Source organism: Vanacampus margaritifer, chromosome 6 (genome assembly GCF_051991255.1).
Source record: "Vanacampus margaritifer isolate UIUO_Vmar chromosome 6, RoL_Vmar_1.0, whole genome shotgun sequence".
Lineage (NCBI taxonomy): Eukaryota > Metazoa > Chordata > Actinopteri > Syngnathiformes > Syngnathidae > Vanacampus > Vanacampus margaritifer.
Window position 1 is genome coordinate 30069138 of NC_135437.1, and position 20324 is coordinate 30089461.

Genomic DNA, 20324 nt, shown 5'->3' on the forward strand with positions numbered 1-20324 from the left:
TTTCTTCTCCTTTGAGCTGCTTCAAGCCTCCCGAGAGCGCCTCACACTAATCACATCAGCTGCGTGCAGTGTCGATAATGGCCCAAGGGGGCGCTAAAGACACTTTGTGGACCCACTTCAACACCTTTTCATGGACAAATCACAATAAAATGCTCCCCCCAAAAAATCCATTGGAAACGGAAATTCATCTAGAAATTAAATTAAATTAAAAATTAGATGAAATTTAGAGTTATGGAGAAAATTGACAACAACTAACAAAATGCACCGAAGGAAATTCAATCTTATTGGAACAATCACAATTCATTATTTTATTTATAGGTGAAAAATAACATTAATAGTATACCTTGCCACGACTTAAAAAAAATAAAAACATTTTGAAACATTGTTGACATGCATAATAGATCCGTTTTAAAACGTAACAAGAAAATAAATATAAATGTACGCAGTCACATCCGAGCAATGACAAGAATAGCTTAAATACAAAAACGTTCTTTCTTTTATTCAAGTGTTTGTCAGTTGTTTTGGAGCAAACGAGCTCTATAAGCATGTGCAAATTGGGGTGGAGGGAATACGCTTGCGTGATCATAAAGCTGGCTTGCGACTTGACAAAGGCACTTGATTAGAATGAGGAGGATGAGTTGTGACATCAGGTTACCAGGTTACCAGTCCAATGACACACAGTGTAGCAGGAGAAAAAAACAGAACACTGAAAGTGACGCTTCAATCAACCGGCAGACGCTCGGACAAGCTGCAAACACACACAGTGAGTTGTAATCTTCTCCTTCCTTCAATCCTAATTCATCTTTCGCACGATTCGTCACTTTCATCGCTAATGTGTTTCCTTGGTCAATTAATTCTTCATCTCACGTTGCCTCATTTTCCTTCACTTCAATGGCAAATGTGCCAAAACCGAAATCTCTCTCCAGCCTGCGAGGTGGGGGAGTTGTGGGGTGTATAATATAAAGAGTTTTGAATTGCTTTTTCACTTTAAACTTGCATATATGCATTTTTATATGGTTTGTGTTTTTTCACTAAATCTGGAATTTCGAAGCTGCCAAATTTTAATGGATTCCTCGAATCATTTAGCCATTTTCAGCAGTAAGAAATGAATATGTTTGTTAACTCTTTGACTGCCAGACGTTTTCAGAAACGGGATGTCGCCAGTGCCAGCCAATTGAAGCATTTTGACTGATCTTTCAAGGTCCACAGAAAATGTTGGAAACACACAAACTACCAAATGAAAGATTGAACTCTCATCTTTCATCAGAAAAAAAAGTTTGTTTCTACCTTATTCCGTTCTTCAGTAATCAACAATAGAAAATGGTTAGTTTCACCCAAATGCTCTGTTTTGAAGAAAAAGAGCTTTTTGTGAAACGATGTTATTTCATGCACTCTAGTGAATTGTACACTTCTTTTTGTCCATGAATGATGCCACAAACACCTAAATAGTGCTTTACTTCTGTAAAACGCTTTCACCAACAATGAAAAAGTGTTTTAAGATTGCAAAATATGTTTATTTCCATTCAACAGTGTAACAATTTGACAAAACAATTTCACAAACTATTTACAAATGTGTGCAACTGTGGTACTACTTACAATTATGTGGATGTTTCAAATACAGCTTTTCTTTTTGTAACACTCTCCTGCGTGCAAGGAGACGGAGCAGGATTTGCACAACAGATTAGCTTCACTTTCGATTGTCCGCTTCGCGTGCAGACGTTACACTTTCTTGACGGCCTTCTTTTCCGGGGAATAGCAAGTAGCAGACTGTACCCACTCCTCCGATGAATATGCATTGGACTCGGGGCACTCTTCGTCGTCCGATCGAACGTCCGCCTGAGCGTGCTCGGTTGTGCTCCGCGTTTTCCGGTGTTAGCATCGCTAGCCCGTGAACCTTTTATGACGTCGTCATAGCCGCCGCGTCAGCGCTCCCAACTTCGCCGTCAACCTCGGAGTCACCATCATCATCACCGATGACGCCGACCCAATCTTGTCAAAAGAGACTCATTGCTGCCACCTAGGGGCCAACAATAGTCATTAGGCTCACTAGATCTGCTTGAAACTTTCACCACAGCTGGGCAAGGCTTTCCTCCACCAGTTTCGAAAAAAAAAAGGTGGACGTCTTTTAAAAGCAGTCAATCCATATTTTGTCTAATTATTTTGGATAATGTCATTATTTTTCATGTTCAAATTTAATACCTTTAAAAACACATTTTTCCCCACTTGCTGTCGACTGAAAATCACATCACAGGTGCTGAGAGCTCAGATAACGGCCGATCCGGCTCACCTGTTTTCTGGGTTTGGTCATGTGACGTTTGCAAACGAAGCCATGATTGGTCGTTATCTGAGTCCTGAGCACACGTGAAGTCAAATTCAGTCAACGTGGCAAAATGTATTGTTAAAGGTATTAATTGCGCATGAAAAATAATTAAGTTACAAGATTAGAGACAAAACTTCTTACTGCTGAAAATGGCTAAATGAGTCTTCAGAAGCTTCCAAAACAGCAAATCTCCCACCAGTCTGTTGGGGGCAGCACAGGCCAAAAATCATACCGGATATCAAAAGAAGACGAACGCGAAAAAGAAGAAAAATCAAACTCTTCCGGGTTGGCTCCCGCTGCTCGGCTGGCTGGTTAGCTAGCCGACTATTATTTATTCCAGCTAAATAGCCAATTAATTGATTTAATCGCAGCTCGCCGAAGTTCAATTTTCTCTTTTGTCTTTTCTCGATCGGAACCAAACGCGGAAGGGGCTGTGAAAGAACGACGCAACGCTTGCTAGCGGCGAATGAATGATTAGCGCCATCATTGTCCTTGACTACCAAGTTAGTTTGGGTGGCGACGCTCGCTTATGTTCGACGACATGACTTGCACGCGCCCAGTTGAAGTTCGCTGCTTCAAACGTTAGCGGCTCGTGCGCTCGCCTCCGTCCGATGGGGGCGTCGCGTCGCCCGGCTCAGCCAACAAGATGACGCGCTGGCGGCTGCCGCTCGTGTGCTTGTGCGCAGGAGGCCCGACATGGACGCCCGCTTGCACTGCGACATCTTTGCTGCCGAGAAGGGCTCGAGTAGGAAGCGCGATGGGCGCCGCGGCGGTAAGTGTTGTCGCTTCCTCGCTGTTCCTTGAGCCAAATGGTTATGCAGGCTCCTCATGGCTTCCTTGTCCCCAGCAGGACTCGTGAGCAACCTTCACAAGATCGCCAGCAACCGCAACACACTCACCATTCAATCCATCGGTCTCCTGGAATGTGCCGGTACGTCGTTGGTCATGCAAATGTTTTTATTGCCTGCCATCACAAGCAAACCGCGCATACGTTTAAACAGACTTGTTATCCCAAAATGGCACTCGCGTGTTAAGGAAATGTTACCGCCCGGGCTCGGCGTACACGTGCGGACTGTAACTACAGAAGAAAATTCAATGGTGAGATAATGAGTTAGGTTTATTACAACAATGAGGGTTGGCTTGAGAATGGATACAAGTACAAGCGGGGCAGCTAGCGACACCCTAAAAGAACAAACAATCCAAACAGAAAGTGCTAGCTGAATTCAAGATCCCCGAAACCCTCGAAACTAAAGCGAACTGAGGCGTGACGAATATTAAAAAAAAAAAAGGACGCGCTCTTAGCAACAAAGAAAAAGTGTAATTAACTGCACTAACTCAACCTTAAAACATGACAACCAAGGGTGCCACTCTAAACCCAGTGGAACTAATGCAGACAAAGGAAACTGTTGATGCAAATCAAAACGATACTAAAACTACTCCTTACCCACACTTACTTGGGGATCAGACCAGACAAAAGCGAATAGCGCGAATGTCTGATGCTGCTGAATGAAGGGATTCAATAATGACGAGATTGTCAGCAACTGGTGAAGATGGTGGGCGGGGACCAGGAAGCGGAGGGGACTCTGTGATATTCTTTCATGGGATGGGCGTGTCCACTAGCCAAGAGCTTCCCCGCTCTGTTGCCATTGCTGGAAGACTCCTGCGGACGCCACACCTGCGTACACACGTACCTGCCGCTACTGGCCACGGGCCGTAACAGGAACGCTTGCTTTGGTCAAATTCAGTACATTTGGCCTCAAGCTTTAAGTTGCGAGTCTGCTATGATTTGACACGACAAGTTCAAAGAACACACCAAATTGCCAATCAATAAGACATGAATCAACACTCCAACCGTAAGCGCCACCATCTTGGTGAGCATTACTATTACTTGACACTGTTTGCATCATTTGCTAACGATCCAAACATTAGATTTATGACGTCGTATTTTTTGTACATCGGCAACTTGGGTGTTGATCAAATCAGCATCGATGCACGACACAAGCACCCTGTCGGAAATGAATATCATCCACGTGGGTTTCAGGTTCGTGTCCCAATCTGAGGATGAGTAGAAGAGACGCGGCGGACTCGCCGCCCGCCGTTCCCGCGGCCCTCACCCCCCAGCTGCAACCCCGGGCCCACCATCGGCCCCTCTGCATGTCGGTGTCGTCCGACAGCAGCGGACGCTTCAAAGCGCTCGACACGCAGGAGTGGAAAAACAACCTGAAAGCTCAGGTGCGCACTCACATCACAACGAGAGGGAGGTGGAAATATTGAATATTTCATTTCCATTCACCTTTTTGGGCACAGCCACGCCAAAATCTCAGATATATGATGAAGAGAAAGTACAACTTCAGTCATGGGTCGGAATATTATTCTTGCTCGATATTTCAGTTCCTGATGTTTCAGGCTTAAACGCCTTTTTCAGACTAATACAAACTCCCAACACTTTGTTCTTATTTTGAGATTTGCAATATGTTGAATGTTTTTCTTCTTCTTACTCATAAGAGCTTCAGGTTTTTGCGGGAAATATTCCAAGACTTATAACAGACATGTTTATTCTCGGTTTTCATTTATTTTTATTTTCAAGAGCGCATCTTTATCTTTATTTTGGTTGAATTTGAATTAAAAATAAGACGATGCCTAAGAAGTAAATATTTAAATTAAGGAAATGAAATAAAATCATTTTCGATTGGGGCAACAAAAGGCACCCAAAAAGTTGAGAACCAAAAGAAAAGTCGTAAAAATGAGCTTGTGTGACATTGTTTGATGTTTTCATCTCAAAATAGGCCGGTATCATATTTTCTGGTCCGGTACCGATTATTAGTCATCCAGCAAGCCGATATTTGGAGCTAATTCTCGTTTGCGGTAAAAAAGAAATTATTTCAGACTAATACAAACTCCCAACACTTTGTTCTTATTTTGACATTTGCAACATGTTGAATGTTTTTTTTTCTTCTTAAGTGGAAATTAATTAATTAAATAATTGCCTGAGGTTTCCCAAATTTAAAAAGGTCTCTTATTGCATGGCTGATTCTCTAAAAAAAAAAAGGTTAATATCAGTCTGCGTGAAAATGTCAAATATCGGCCCAGCCGGTACCCGATAATGGATGTGTCCCTAATGTGGTCATCATCATCATCATCATCAGATGGAGCAGGCCCACAGCGTAGGTGCCGCCAGCAGCACGGGCTCCCTGGAGCGGGCGTCCCTCTTTTGCGCCCCGGGGGGTCCGTCCAAGGCCAGCACGCGCTTCTCGCTCTTCTCTCCGCCGTGGAACGTCAGCTCCGAGTCGGATTCCAACCCGCCGTCTCGCTCCGGCTCCAAGAAGTTGCGCAACTACAGCAGGCGGGCGGCCACGGGCCCGGCGGGTGCCCCCGAGCAGCCCGGAGGTGAGCTAGACGGGGGCGGCGGGGGCGTCCCGCAGCATTTCGAGCCGGTCATCTCCAAGGTGACGGACTACATCTACGTGGGCAACCTGAACGCGGCGTACAACGGGCGGGCGCTGTGCCGCAACAACATCGACAGCATCATCGACATGAGCGGCGCCCCGGGCCAGGCGGCGCCCGCCCTCAGCCTCATCCCCTGCACCTGCTCGCGTGGCGCCCGCCACAGCTGGTCCCGCCTCAAGGTGGACATCGGCGACGTCAAGCAGCGCTGCTTCGAGGACATCAACGAGTGCATCCACGCCTCGGCCGGCAAACGCAAGCGGGTTCTGGTGCACTGCGGCGACGGATTCTCGCTGGCGCCCACCTGCGTCATCCAGTACCTGATGCTGAAACGCAACATGAGGCTGATGGCCGCCTACGAGCTCCTCCGAGCCAAATATCCCGTCAACATCCGCGAGTGTCACCGCAACCTGCTGGTCAGCCTGGAGAGGGCGCTGCGGCCCGGGGACGTGGACCCGGAGAGTTTCAAGCAGGCCATCTCCAGGAAGGTGGCCTGGACCTGAAGCGCTGTGGGGAATTCACGCCCACGTCCCGGAGATGTCTGACAACTGGTTCCGCTTCCTTTCAAAGAGAGCCGCTTCTCATCGTAGCGCTCGGTGTCTCGTGGACCTCCGCCTAAAGAACTCTTTGGATTGACTCTTTTAGTATCAGGTGGTCCGGCGAGGTCTCGTGGACGGCCCTTTCCCAAAGATTTTTTTTTTGGGGGGCTTGAGACAAGTGAAAAGTGGTTCTAGTTCCAGAGATTTGGAACCACATGGTTGAACCTTTACTTACTAAAAAGTGATTTCTAGCTCCGCCCCCAAATTTCAGGAGACGTGTGGAACTCGTTTTTGGTGCAAGGCGACCTTTCACTCTCCACTTGATATAAATCCAAGACTTCCTGAACTCAATAGCACTCCTTCGTTTGCTGTCTTTGATGAGTGGACAAGTGGATGAATCCAGGTGTGCCTGAGCTCACAAACCGCCACAACAAAGGCCAGACGCACCTGGATTCATCGACTTGTCCACTCATCAAAGACAGCAAACGAAGGAGTGCTATTGAGTTCAGGAAGTCTTGGATTTGTGCAACGAGCCCATTTCTTATGGCTAGACTTAAGAATAGAGATGCACGATAATGCGGTTTTCAAGCGATAAACCAAAAATGTCAAAAGTGCCAAGAACCGATAAGCCCATGTTTGCAAAATGAATTTGAATACAAATAGACTTTGGAATCCTACTACAAGTCTAACATGTACAAATACGTTGAAACATTGAGTAAAGATGAATTTGAGTGATATCGCTGCTTCGAAGACAACAAGTAACTCAGAACAAAAGAGTCATGTTTTAAAAAAAAAAACTGCGAGGGTAACATTTTGGGGAGCGTCAAGAAAGCCCACACGACGCATCTTCTGTCAACACGAGGTGGCGCGCATTATGACGTCACAAGTTGAGCCACAACAGATGAACCAACGCGGCAAGTGGATTATTATGGGCCGGTCTCTTTATTATCCGCTTTATTTGTATGACCGCAAAATTGGTCGATAATTCTGCGCCACCGATATTATCGTGCATCCCTAGACCTAAGAATTGTTTTGGAGCGCCATCCCCAAATCCTTTGTGATTTGTGAAGCCTGCTTCTGGTTCCGGAGGTGTTCTTCTTGTACCAGGTGCCGGCCGGCTCCATCGCCACATCTCAGGAGATGTCTCGCTAGTGCCTGGTCCAGTTGATCTTTGGTGGCGGTTCTTCACAATAACTCAGGAGATGTGTGAGAGTCGGTTCTGGTTCCAGAGATGTGTGAGAGCCGGTTCTGGTTCCAGAGATGTGTGAGAGCCGGTTCTGGTCCCAGAGATGTGGTATTGCATGCATGGATTATCGTCCATGTGAGCCTTTTGCGAGTGTTCCTGTTAACAACGGCTTTGTAGCTCCGTCTCAAGACATGCGTGGCGCGGTTCTGGTTCCAGAGATGCACTTGTGGGGTCTTGTGGACCTCCGCTTGATCTCCGTCACAACATCTCGAGATCGGAGATGAGCTTGTGCTTTATGAGCGCTTTCTCTCCAAGGTCAGTGGACTTTTATCTCCATCACAAGATCTGGGGAGACGTGCTTGTGGTACCTGGTGGTCCAGTTCAGCGCAGTGTCCCATCTTCAGAAACTTCTTTTGGTTTGACCTTCCTGGTTCCGGGTTTTGTGTTGATGTTCTGATCCCATGTGCTCCATTGTGGACACAAACACACCGAGCTGTCCTCTGTGAGGAAGAACTCTCGCTCGGTTCTGCTGTGCACTGTTTGGACCTGTGGACGGGTTAGCGTGAATCTCGTTGATGTTTTGTGGTGATTTGCAAGAAGCACACAATGTGAATTTGTTTGTGAAATTCTTCTGCTTCACTCCAGCAAATTTGATTTGGTTTGACACCAGCGCCAAAACCGTTTGAGGTGAAAATGCAAAAAAAAGAAGTTTTAGGGACACCGCAAAGAAAAGAAAAAAAGTCAAATGCGTGCAGGGAGAAGTGATAACACGAAATGAAAGTCTTCGGTTTAATAATGAGGATATAACAAATGTTCCCACAATCTTAAACTTAACTTGACTATTTTTTCTGTTCATTTAACGACTTTATTCCCTTTTAAAATAAAACTTTGTTTTTTTTGACTTTTCTTTTTAATGTTTTCAGTTTGTGGTGCAACTTGAGTTTGCTTTTAAAATACAACTTTCTTTCTTGTTTTCTTTTTCCCACTTATTTTTGGAGTCACCTTTAATATTCCTTCAAAGTTGAAGTTCGCTCGAAGTGGCAAATTGTGACTTTCAAACCGCTAACATTTCTTCAAGTGTGCAGGCGGCGTTCGTCTTCCTGCCACATTATGACAAACGTTTCCAATATATGCAAATATTGACACAAATGAGGAGTTCAACTGAGGCGACAGGATGCTAACATCGGTCGCAGTGGCTAGCGGCAGCTATGCTAACAAAACAAAATGGCGACAAAATGGGTTGGTTTTGTGATGTGACATTTGCACCCTTTCTCGATTTATGCCGTTCAATTTGTGACTTACATTTTTTGCGTGCAAATGTGAGCTTTTGTGAACGATGGCTCGAATATAATATTAGCGACTATTTTTTCATCTTTTTCTGCGTCTATGCTAACGTCTTTGGTGAACGTGAACTTGGTTCTCCTCGATGTTCTCAGGTGATTTCTCAGTTGTACTGTTCATTCAATAAAAGATGACATACGTGATAACATGTTTTTTTTCTTCTTTTTACTTCTTTATATTTATCCAAGTCAAATAAATGCTGTATAATCATCAGGGGCCACAAAAATGCTTCTCCACATTTTTGTTTACAGCTGACAAATGATTGTCTCTCAAAAAACAATTGGAATTTTTCAGAAGTCATAAATCAAACACGATAACAATTTGATTGATTTGGAAATATTGTAAATGCTGCATAATCATCAGGCTCTTGTGGGGGGGAAAATCATCTCCAATTTATATTTGCATCAAAAAAAAGATTTTTTTGTTTTGTTTTTATGAAATTGGGAGTAAAACCTCATGCAGGCTAACAACTCGATAGGAATTCATAATCTTCCCCCCAAAATTATTTGAGACAAATGTTTTAGTGCTGCAATTTTCTTGTTGACTGGCATAATTGACTTTTTGTGCAAACTGACTACGAAGGGTTGAGCATCTTCAAAAAAAGATATCTATTCTTTGCTCTTAACCCTCTGGGCGTTATTTGACCATTTTTGGGCTTTTTGTTGGTTCTGACATTTCAAAATAAAATAACGCCCAGGGGTAAAAACAACCTAATATTGCTAGTTTTTTTTTTTTTTTTGAACAATTAAAAATGAGCAAAGAGTTGTTGAGCTCATGTTGGTGTGCATTTTGTCTGCAGACGTTGCATTTTGTCTGTCAGTAACCACCCCCCCCCACCCACCCAGAAATAAACACATTAAGCGCCAGATGACCGACGGATGTCGTTCCCACGGCGACGTTTAAACATAATGCTTATTTGCTTTCTGGTTGGTTCTATTTCTAAACCCAAGTGAGCAAACATTCACCACGCGTGTTTTTTCCAGCATTCCAGCGAGCGTAACAACGTTGAATTATTTCCCCATCTTTCTTTTTTGTTGCCAAGTTGGCGTTACAAGTCGTGAAAGTTCTCGTAAGCGTTTGGAAGCGCCTCAAGCTGTCCTCTCTTCCACTTCCAGCCCGGGTGGGACTTTGGGAATAAAAGCACGAAGGGAAGTTATTTTGGGAGGGGCGGGGTTTAAGGGTGCTGACAGCTGATTGGCTGGTGAAAAAAATCAACGTCCATAAAGAGAAAGAGGACTGAACGAAATCCACGTTTTAAAAGTTATTTCGTTTTTTTTGTCGTTGCTCTTGTTCTTCTCCTCAAAGGTAAGAATGATTTTGTTTTACATTTTACATTTCATTTTGTGCAGTTAGTTGTTGCTTGTGTAGTCGCACATTTTCAATCATCATTTTTCAATCTGGTGTTATTTTTCTTGTGCTGAAACTTCTTCTCTTTAATTATGAATTTCAAATAATTGCTTTGACTGTTGGCGAACTTCGTAACATCATCAAATGTGAAACTAATCATACGACAACATCATAGTTGATGACTTGCAAGCTCCATTCTTTTTCATTTTTCACAGTTTGAAGACAATCGTTCCATCCTGCAGCATGTCGGAGTAAGTCACACATTTAAATATGGTTTCCTCTTGTAATGTCAAAGCAATAAATACAAGAAACCAAACATTTTATGTATTTGATTATTGTCATGTAGACGTTTTTTTGTTTTGACCTGAAATGCTCTTTCAGAAAGAAAATGTCTTTGAGTCGTAAACATCACCTCAAGGTACAAATACACGACACACATTCGACACTCTGCGATGTACACACGACATGCTTCACCTCAACACGTGCACACGAGATTAGACGACACTCCAAACTCTACATTTGCCAACAGCTACGTACGCACGACATCCACTTGAGTCCATTACTCAACGACACGTTTGACAGGCGCAACCGTGCACTACTACATGCTTGTAAAGTGCACTTGAACGCACCACAGTACACTTGTCAACGCGCACACGCTCCAGCACTCTGCACATCATGTTGTGTTTGATGCGCGTTCAGAGCGTGATGCTGGCCATCGCCAAAGGTCACCTGGAGCACGAGGCCCGGCAGCGCGACGAGGAGCGGCTGCGCTACATGGCTCAGTGCTGCCCTCCGCCGGTGCTTCCCGGTACCGTGCAAGAGCTACAGGTGCGTGCGTGTGCGTGTTTGTAAACCACAGCTTAGTAGCGCGGTGACGCAGGTGTGCGCGTGCAGGAGCTGTGCAGGGAGATCCAGCACAAGACAGACGCGGTGGACGAGGAGCGCTACGACCTTGAGATGAAGGTCAACAAGGCCAAGAAGGAGGTAAGTCGAGACATCTTCTTGTCACGTTGTGACGTTGGAATGGGAGATTGATTCAATTGGGAAAGATTCGATGTACCCTCAACGGATCCATCAACAAATTCCGCAGAATTTAATAACATTTGTGAATAAATAACCGGTCTGGACTGTAAATCAGAATTGCATCATCTGTCTAATGTCTACAAGAGGTATGAAGTGCACTTGTTTTTCATGTGTATTTGTGGGAGTGTTTTTTTGTTTTACTTTTATGGTTTTTTTACTTTTTTTATTATGCAAGTCCAATTTCCGTTGTTGGGTTGTTCATATCTGTTTTTAGTTGGATACGATTGTTTCAGATGATAATTTGCAAACATCCCTTTGGAATGGCGATGGCGTCCACCACCACGCAATCATGTCAATAACTGATTTTGACGTCCGCAGCCGTCAATGGCAGCGAATGAGATCATTGTTGCACCTAATGTTAGTATCTTGAATATTTAGTTTTGTACTCATTTTAATATAGTCCTCGATCTTTTTGGGACTTTTTGCGAAGCATCTTTGAGTACCTTGAAAAGCGCTATACAAAAGAAATGTAATATTATGGGACTGCTGAACGTAGCAAGCAAGCAGCACATATTACTATCCTACAAAAAGGGGTTTATTATGGGACTGCTGAAAGCAGCACATATTACTCTCCACACTAGAAAATCCCGAGATTTTTCCGCAAAAATGCGGCCCGTACCGTAGATCGCACCGGGACAAATGAGGTATCAAACGATGCGGCTCGATCTGACTCGGCGCGGCATTACTTTTCTAGGAATTCCGAGTTACCATGGCGACGCAATTCCCCAAAAACTCCCAAAAAATTCCCATAGGAAATGAATGGAGAAAGGGGGAACAAATGACAGATCAAGCACCTTTTTCCAAGACACGCTGCGCACGCATACGTTATCCGACCGATACGAATTTTAGCTCATTTTGTAGGGATTTTTCCCATCTTTAGCTCAGTGTCGAAATCTTTTTTAAGGAATGTGAGCTCTCCCCTCTGTGCGGGTTCAAAGACAGTAAGCAAATAGCCTTCTCCCATTGTTGTGTATTGCAAGTGCCAGAGTGGAGCAATTAACTTTAGAGTGGCGGGAACAAATAAATGTACTTCCAAAAGTTTCACTTCAACTCGTCACCATGGCCACAATCTTTGCTCACTACACATCAAATTCTCACATTTTGTAGTCACGAGTGTCTTCTTTCAGACAAACTAACTTTTATTTGGCTAAGGTGTCATTTAGTACCTTTATTTTCACTTTAAGCTCGGACAAGTCGGACCAACTCGCCTATCTCTTCCATGTTAAATTCAGGCGCCTTTCGCTCTTCATTTCTGCTAAATCAGAAGTTTTCAACCTGCTCTCATTTGGTCATTTTTCATCCGATTAAAAAAATGCGAACATGCTCGTGTTCCCCAAACCCTTGCCGTTCTAACGAGCCATTTCTTGAATCTGTATCTTCAACCGTTAAGTCGTGAGAGGCTTTTGTTCAAGGGGTGCTTCTCTCATGCAATCTCAATGGAATGTGGGGCGCGTGACGGCTCCAAGTCAAAAATGTGTGTGCGCTCTTAAAGTGACAGTGACATATTTTTAGATTATGGTTAACTTCCACATTTCTTGACCAATTCCAGTCATTTAAATTTTAAACTGTTCAGCTCATTTACATTTTTTGAAATACATTTTCAGGGACAGTGAGATACTTTTAGTTGATGTTCATTATGGTTAACTTCCACATTTCTTGAGCGATTCCAGTGGTTTAAATTTTAAACTGTTCAGCTCATTACCAAAGAGTCAGCAGTCCCATTCAAAATTTCCGCGGGAATTTTTCTAGTTATTATTATTATTGTTATTAAATGACATCTTTTCAATCCTGTAATTGGAATGTTGCGTTTCCATTTGTCCAGATCGAAGACCTGAAGATCAAAGTTCAGGACGTGACGGGCAAGTTCAAGAAGCCGACGCTGAAGAAGGTGCGCATGTCGGCCGACGCCATGTTGAAGGCGCTGCTGGGCTCCAAACACACCGTCAACATGGACCTCAGGTCCAACCTCAAGCAGGTCAAGAAGGAGGTCAAGGACGAGGTCAGCCTGATCCCTTTGCAAATAGGAACATAAAAAAACAACACATTCTTTATTGCGCTTTCATCTGGAGTGGGATCATGTCATTTGTGAAAGTCGCAAAGTGACAAAGTCAGAAATTCTGTTGGACAAATGGAACCGTCGTAGCTTAGTTTTTTCTTGCTCAGCGTCATAACATTTTGGGTTGTAACTTGTTACGTCAACCTCAAATGAGCTTTTTTCCTAAAAAAAATCCGACAACAGCCAATCCGTTGCCTCCATCGAACCCTGTCCTCTGCGTCCTCTGCGTCCTCTGCGTCCTCTGCGTCCTCTGCGTCCTCTGCGTCCTCTGCGTCCTCTGCTCTCACACCAACTTCCTTCATGTCCTCTTTAGCTACATCCAAAAACAGCCTCTTTGCTCTTCCTCTGGACCTTCTGCCTGCCATTTGTAAACTCGGCGTCCTTCTTCCTGTCTCCTCTGGACGTGTCCAAAGCATCTCCGTCTGGCCTCTCTGACTTGATCTCCAACACGCGCCGTCCCTCTCATCTCCTCCTTCCTGATTCTGTCCATCCTGGTGACTCCCAAAGAGAAGCTCGGCATCTTCATCTCCGCCTCCCGTCTTCTGTCTCCAGACCAAACAAGACGACTGGTCTCAATAAAGCTTTCTTTCCATTTTCGCTGAAAGTCTTCCGTCACACGCTTGTTCACTCTCCATCGCTCTGGACCGTAACTACTCCAACTCCAACTCCAACTCCTCCACCTTGTTGGTCTCTTCTCCCTGCAAGCGGACTCTTCCACTGGGGTCCCTCCTGTCTACTCGCAGGTAGTCCGTCTTGCTACTTCCTTCAGTCCCCTCCTTTCCGGGGCAAAGCTCCACCCACGCTCGGAGCTTCTCCTCCACCCACGCTCGGAGCTTCTCCTCCACCCGTGTCCTGCTCTCACTGCACATCACAATGTCATCTGCAAACAGTCCATGGAGATTTCTGTCTAACCTCGTCCGTCATCCTGTCCATTACCATAGCCAACAAAAAGGGGCTCGGAACCGATCCCTGATGTAGTCCCACCTCCACTTTAAACTCCTCCGACACACCTGCAGCACGCTTCACCAATGTCTAACGAAAAATGATGAAAACTAATTCTACATGTATTTATAACAATAAAAGAAACATTATGAACACATTTATTTGAAAATGGGGATTACTATAAATTCAAATTGGATATGTTAACATTTTTACTATATAAAAAAACATGTTTCATGCATTATATTTATATGCTTTTCACTTTTTCCATTTGAATTAATATTTTAATTTCATCTAATTAGGTACATTAAAAAATAATGTTTATGTTAAATATTTTTTTAGATTTTGTGATCATTTTTTAATTATTGTGTAATTGGCTTTATTTTATTTTTTATACATTTTTTGAGCTATTTGTCCCTGATAAATTAATTAAAAAAAACTAAAAATAATTATTTCAAAAAAAAAAAAAAAAAAAGTTAATTGTAATATTATATTTTCTTAATGAATTTTTTTGTTTGTTCTTGACATTTGTTTCACATTTAATACACCTGTGCTATTTCTGTGTTTGTCAATAAATTGAGTTATTGGTAACAATTGATTACGTTACGATGGTTAAGATGAATCAAAGTGAAATGAAAGTCACATTTTGTTATACGTTATCTATATTGCATTATTTTCTATTCTTGTTATCGTGTGTATATTGTTTTATGCATTTTATATTAAGAAATCTTCGTTTGCCATTGAATTGTTTACGTTGCTATAAAATGACGTTGATGACCGTCGTTCTTATCGATTTTTGCTTTAATTTTGAGGACAAGGAGCTGCGCGACGTTGTGGACTGGCGCAAGAACATCGAGGACAAGTCGGGCATGGACGGCAGGAAGAAAATGTTCGAGGCTGACGCCCAGTGACAAGCGAGACGGCCTCGGGTTGGACGGCAGGCCTGAGCGGAAGGCGGAGCTACACGGCAAATAAGCTCTACTTTCATGCAATAAACGAAAAAACCTTCAATTGATGGCTTTGATTCTTAACTTTAGTGACGTCACCATGGCAACAATCACGAGTTGCCGTGGAGTTGAAAAGATGGACGGAAATTGGAGCAGGAGTTGAACCTTCACCAAGCTTCATCTTCATCCTCATCCTCGTCAAGTACCTCACCTTCATCTTCTTGTTTCTCTTCGTCATCTTCATCATGTTCCTCACTTCATCTTCATCCAGGTCTTCCTTCCATTCCTCATCCTCATCTTGCACGTGCTGACATTGCGTCCGTCATCGTCATCAAATCGGACGAGAAGATGAAAACGTTGTTAAAGGTCAGTGGGTTATTTATACGAGGGGTGTGCGTGCGTGCGTGCGTGCGTGCGTGCGTGCGCGCGTGCGTGCGTTGTATTACACGACCTTGCGTGGCCATTGGCCTGCCGGTTAATCCGCTTCCCTAAAGAGGAGACGGCGCATTCCCGCCAGCGTGGCATTTAAAGCTCATCCCGAGCGCAAGAGCAGCCAGCGAGGCAGCCCAGCGACCCAGCGACCGACCGACGGCACCCCCGCAGGCCAGCGACTCCGCGCCACAGGCAAGCATCCTCATCCTCACCATCTTCATCCTCACTTTGCTTCATATGTGGTCAACTGGATGGAAAAGAATGCGATCAGTTTGAAACGTGATTGTCGGCCAGCGTGACGGCGGACGGCTTAGCATGTGTCGGACCTTCTAAAGTTGTCGCCGGTGGTGTCGAACTTCAGCCTTAAAAAAACAACAGATCCATCATTTCAATGAAAACTATGAAATATCTTCCATTTGCAAATGAGATATGTGACGAATGAAGGGATAAAATGGACACTACAATAGTGAGTAGGAACTTTTTTTTCCGCATTGCCGGCGTCTCAAAGTCAAAATAAATCATCTCAATAAAAAATAAAAAAATCTGGACACAGAATCAAATATGAAAGAAATATTAATGATATATTTTTAGCAGCCATTTGTGGTGGTGTCCTATTTCCATAAAATGAAAAGTAAAGCATTTGTAAAGCAAATAAACAAACAATTAGGCTCAAATCAAATATTTGCTTGATAATTGCTAAACAAAAAATGATGCTTTGTGACAATTAGCGCGTACGTTCTTTAGTGGTTAAAAAAAAAAGTCGCATTTTATACATGGTTTCCAAATATGCTATTTGTGAACTTAATGTTTTTTCTCATTTCAATCAAATCCAAAGCAAACTCCATGAAAAACATTTGAGACAACGTCTGCTTACGGTGAAAAATGGATTCAAGTTTTCTCTGCCGTCATCAATAATAGAAACGGATATTTTCATGTCAAAAAAATCATTTTACAAATGTTTGAATTCATGATACCGTAATCCCTCAAACACAATTTGCACTCGACTCTTTGCTTCGTTATCCATAAATAATTACAGTCAAAAAAAAAACTAAACATGTAATAAATGTGAAACTTAAGTTTTGATAAATCACGCACGAGCATTTGGTTTTTTTGGGGGGTGGGGCCGACATGATCATCTCAAGCGTCTCGGTTGTCTCTGTCGTCACGGCAACGCCGACAACACGCGCCACGAGGCCGACTCGCATCTTCATAACGCAGACCAAACAAATTCAAGTTCCAAACGTAAGAGTGGAAGCTTGTCAAATTGATGTCAGGACAAATGTAGAAAATGTTGAAAAGGAGGACGAAAAAATGAAAAGCGTGTGGGACAAGATGGCGGCCGAGCGGCGGCTCGGGTAGCAGCTGCCTTCTATTTATTTCTCTTTGCTCATATGAAAGCATCTTGCGTGTGCGTGTTGGGTTACGCAGACAATCCCGTCGGTCCGCAGATGTCGCTCAGCATCATGTCCGCCTCGCGCCTCCCAAAATACATTTGCAAGCCACGCCCACCTCCTCCCCTCCCCGGACGCCAGCCGTTTGTTGTCCCGCCAGCAGCGCCGGTGAGACTTCTTCTCTTAAGACGCGCGCCGCCGCGTCACTTTTTCCTCCTCGGCGACAGCTGAGTGTCCGCAAATAGACGCGCACCCTCCGGCCGACGCTAAACCCCGCCCCCGCTGCCCCACCGCCACCTTTGCCATACCGCCTCGTCACCTTGTTTTACGCTAAATAACTGCATGAATCCAACACTTGAACAACATGAGCAGTTGTAATCCGAGTTTATTCAGGTTTCCTAATGGACCTTATTTCAAGCTATCGGGTACTCGTGAAGGCTGCCGATACAGCTACTGATACTTACAGGGAAAAATCAAGTCCAAAAATAATCTTTGCAATAACATTTTGTGATGTGATTAATATTATGTTTGTGTAAAATTGCCATCTACGAGTCCTCAGGCTTGCAAACGTCACATGACCAAAGCCACAATCAGTTGAGCCGTAACGCCGACAATGCGAGCCCGAGGCCGCTTTGACCTCAATTTCAGTTGGCAGCAAGGGGGCGTTGGTGTCAGCCTCACGCGATGGCTGAAAAGAGATGCATTCAATTCTTCTTCTACGGTCTAAATGTTAACAAGAAGACTGTTTAGACCAGTGAAGGAAAAAAAATGTTGGACTTCCGATTTAATTGTAATCACTCATTCCGCACTACAAATATCTCTCGCTCACATTTAGTCGCCGACCGCTGGCAGCTAGCATGCAGCACACAAGGCATGGCATGGGCTCGCGCTAACGTTAGCACGCTAGCCGCTGAAACATTTGACTGCTAGCCCAGATCAGCTGGAGCCTTTTCAACAAGTGTCTTTTTCTAAAATTAAATTGGGGACATTGAATCCATGGGGATTACTTGAGACATCTTCACATCCCAAAATAAACTCACGAGAGACAATTGGAGAAGCAGTTAAGATTCTAAGGCTAGCGCTAATCCGCTCAACTTTGAATTTTCTACATCTTCACACCAAGAAAGAAGCAGTGTTTTAAAAAAGTTGTCATTTATTCTTTCACAATTGCATGAATTAGATAAATATAATACTGAATTCTGGTTTGTTTTACGCTGGACTATGTATATCATCTCTTCCTGTTTTTGTCTTGCAGTTCAGTTCTGCACCGAAAAGCCATCATGGCCTCCGAGTGAGTGACATCAACATTCACTACTTGCAAAGCATGCTAACATTTAGCATGCTAACTACCTGCACACACCTCCACTTTTCATTTGCTAGCAACTTGCCTACATTGACAGAAGCTAAAGAAATGAAGCCGACTGCTAAATGCTAACATGCAAACATATAGCAAGATAGCAATTTTGGGTTAACACATAAAGGTTAAAAAAACAAAACAACTAACCTTCGAAATTGAAAATGCTAAAAATGTCTGCTAGCCATTAGCATGTTAGCAGTCAATCAGCCGTCCTTCATGTTGTGATGTTTGCAGGAAACGACTTTCTGCCAGACGCAAGCACACTCTGAAGGTAGGAGGCGTGCGTGCGGACGTGTGTTGCGTTGACCCGTTGACGTGGTTTCCTGCTTTTTGTTATTATTATTATTTTTAATAATACTAAGTGAGCGCGCGTGTGCCATCAGAGTTGCATGCTGGTGGTGGCCAACAACCTCCTGGAGGCGGAAGCCACCGAGAAGGCCGGCGAGCGCGAGAAGTTCCTGGCAGACAAATGTCCTTCCACGGACATTCCCTACTCGGGCGACGAGCTGCGGGTGAGAGGACGGACGTCTCGCGCCCGCCGCGTGCTCGCGTGCTGACCGTGCGTTCCCGCCGTGTCGTCCTCAGGAGCTCTGCAAGAATCTCCGGCAGCAGATCGACGCCAGCGAGGAGGAACGTTACTGCATCGAGTTCAAGCTCAACATGGTCATCAACGAGGTCAGACCATGACAAATGATTTGTGGGTGCGATTCCCGGTTATGAGAAGAGGAAACAAGTCATGTGACAAAGCGTCCATCCATTCCCTGAAGCGCTTCCACTTTCTGGCCAGTGTCTCTTTGTGAGAGCACTTTCCGGTCAATTTGCTTTTGTGAGAAGGGAGAACAATTCCGAAACGATTTCTTCTCATTTGCCTTTTACGAGAAAAGTAACGTTTCTTCTCGGCTGGAGAGACGATATCGAAGACAAATTCTTGTCCTTGTTTGCGAGAAGACACTTTCCCTTTTAGCACTTTTCGCTTTAGGAAAGCTTGAGAGGATGCTAACATGCTAAGTTGGTATGCTGGCGCCTTTCAAGTTCCTGGTGCTGTTGTGTCCGGCAGGTGCGAGACCTGAACATCAAGATCGTGGACCTGAGGGGCAAGTTCAAGAGACCTCGCCTGAAGAAGGTGCGCATGTCGGCCGACGCCATGTTGAAGGCGCTGCTGGGCTCCAAACACACCGTCAACATGGACCTCAGGTCCAACCTCAAGCAGGTCAAGAAGGAAGTCAAGGAGGAGGTGAGGAGCAAAAAGATGGCTGAGGATGTTTGGAGACGCCATGTTTGAAGGTTTTTGAGGAGGTTTGGAGGCTGATGAAGACGTTTGCAAAAGTCTGAGGATGTTTGAAGGAGTCGAGACATTTCCATGGGACGTGTCTGCGAACTTTGTCGACGTTTGCAACGCGCTGACACGGACTTTGTGCCTTTTCAGGACAAGCAGCTCCGCGACGTTGGCGACTGGCGTAAGAACATCGAGGACAAGTCGGACAGGAAGAAGATGTTCGACAGCTAAACGACGACGACGACGACGACACACTCGAGCTTCTGCTCTCTTCGTCCAAACTCAAGAGTTTTAGCCCAAAAAGTTGAGCTTCAAGGAAAGTTCTCGATGGGTGCTTTGTAACGTTGGGATGGAAGACAGGAAGTTCAAAAAAATGAGGGTGTCTTGGGCCTTTATGTTAGCCACCAGGCTAGCAAGCTAGCGTGTTTTCTTGTGTTTGGAATAAAACTCTTGTGCTTGAGCCAAATTGCTGCTTCTTCATGGGGTTTTTTCTCGGTGACCATATTCCCATTTCCCAAAATAAGAGGATGCTTGCCCTGGCCTTGAAATTGTGGTTCCAGTCGCACTTCACTTCCTATTAGTCACGCACTGCCAACCGCCATTTTTATGAGTTTATCCAAAAAACAGGACGTAAGAAAATGGTCTGTCCTCCCAAAAGAGGACTCA

At 44.4% G+C, this 20324-nt stretch overlaps 2 protein-coding genes across 6 annotated transcripts; both read left to right on the forward strand.

The window, feature by feature from the left end:
• The first annotated feature begins 72 nt into the window (after positions 1-72).
• Positions 73-15441, forward strand: LOC144053165 (troponin I, fast skeletal muscle-like). Of its 5 annotated transcripts, XR_013294346.1 has the most exons (9): positions 2117-3092; positions 3171-3251; positions 4362-4552; positions 10393-10428; positions 10877-11005; positions 11072-11161; positions 13083-13259; positions 15068-15222; positions 15293-15441. XR_013294346.1 is itself a non-coding variant. In XM_077567291.1 (8 exons), exons 1-8 carry the CDS (start codon positions 3017-3019, stop codon positions 15164-15166), a joined length of 879 nt encoding a protein of 292 aa, XP_077423417.1. In that variant the 5' UTR covers positions 2117-3016; the 3' UTR covers positions 15167-15266. The 5 variants fall into 5 exon arrangements, 4 of the variants coding, with proteins under 4 accessions (XP_077423416.1, XP_077423417.1, XP_077423418.1 ...); XM_077567291.1 differs by lacking the exon at positions 15293-15441 and having other exon boundaries at positions 15068-15266; XM_077567292.1 differs by lacking the exons at positions 2117-3092; positions 3171-3251; positions 15293-15441 and adding an exon at positions 10559-10595 and having other exon boundaries at positions 4453-4552; positions 15068-15266.
• Positions 15442-15722: 281 nt separating this feature from the next.
• On the forward strand, positions 15723-20124 carry LOC144053169 (troponin I, fast skeletal muscle-like). The gene is made up of 7 exons (XM_077567298.1): positions 15723-15826; positions 18281-18316; positions 18617-18653; positions 18766-18894; positions 18968-19057; positions 19440-19616; positions 19809-20124. The coding sequence occupies exons 2-7, from the start codon at positions 18306-18308 to the stop codon at positions 19887-19889; spliced, it is 525 nt and encodes a 174-aa protein (XP_077423424.1). The 5' UTR covers positions 15723-15826; positions 18281-18305; the 3' UTR covers positions 19890-20124.
• The last annotated feature ends 200 nt before the right edge of the window (positions 20125-20324 follow it).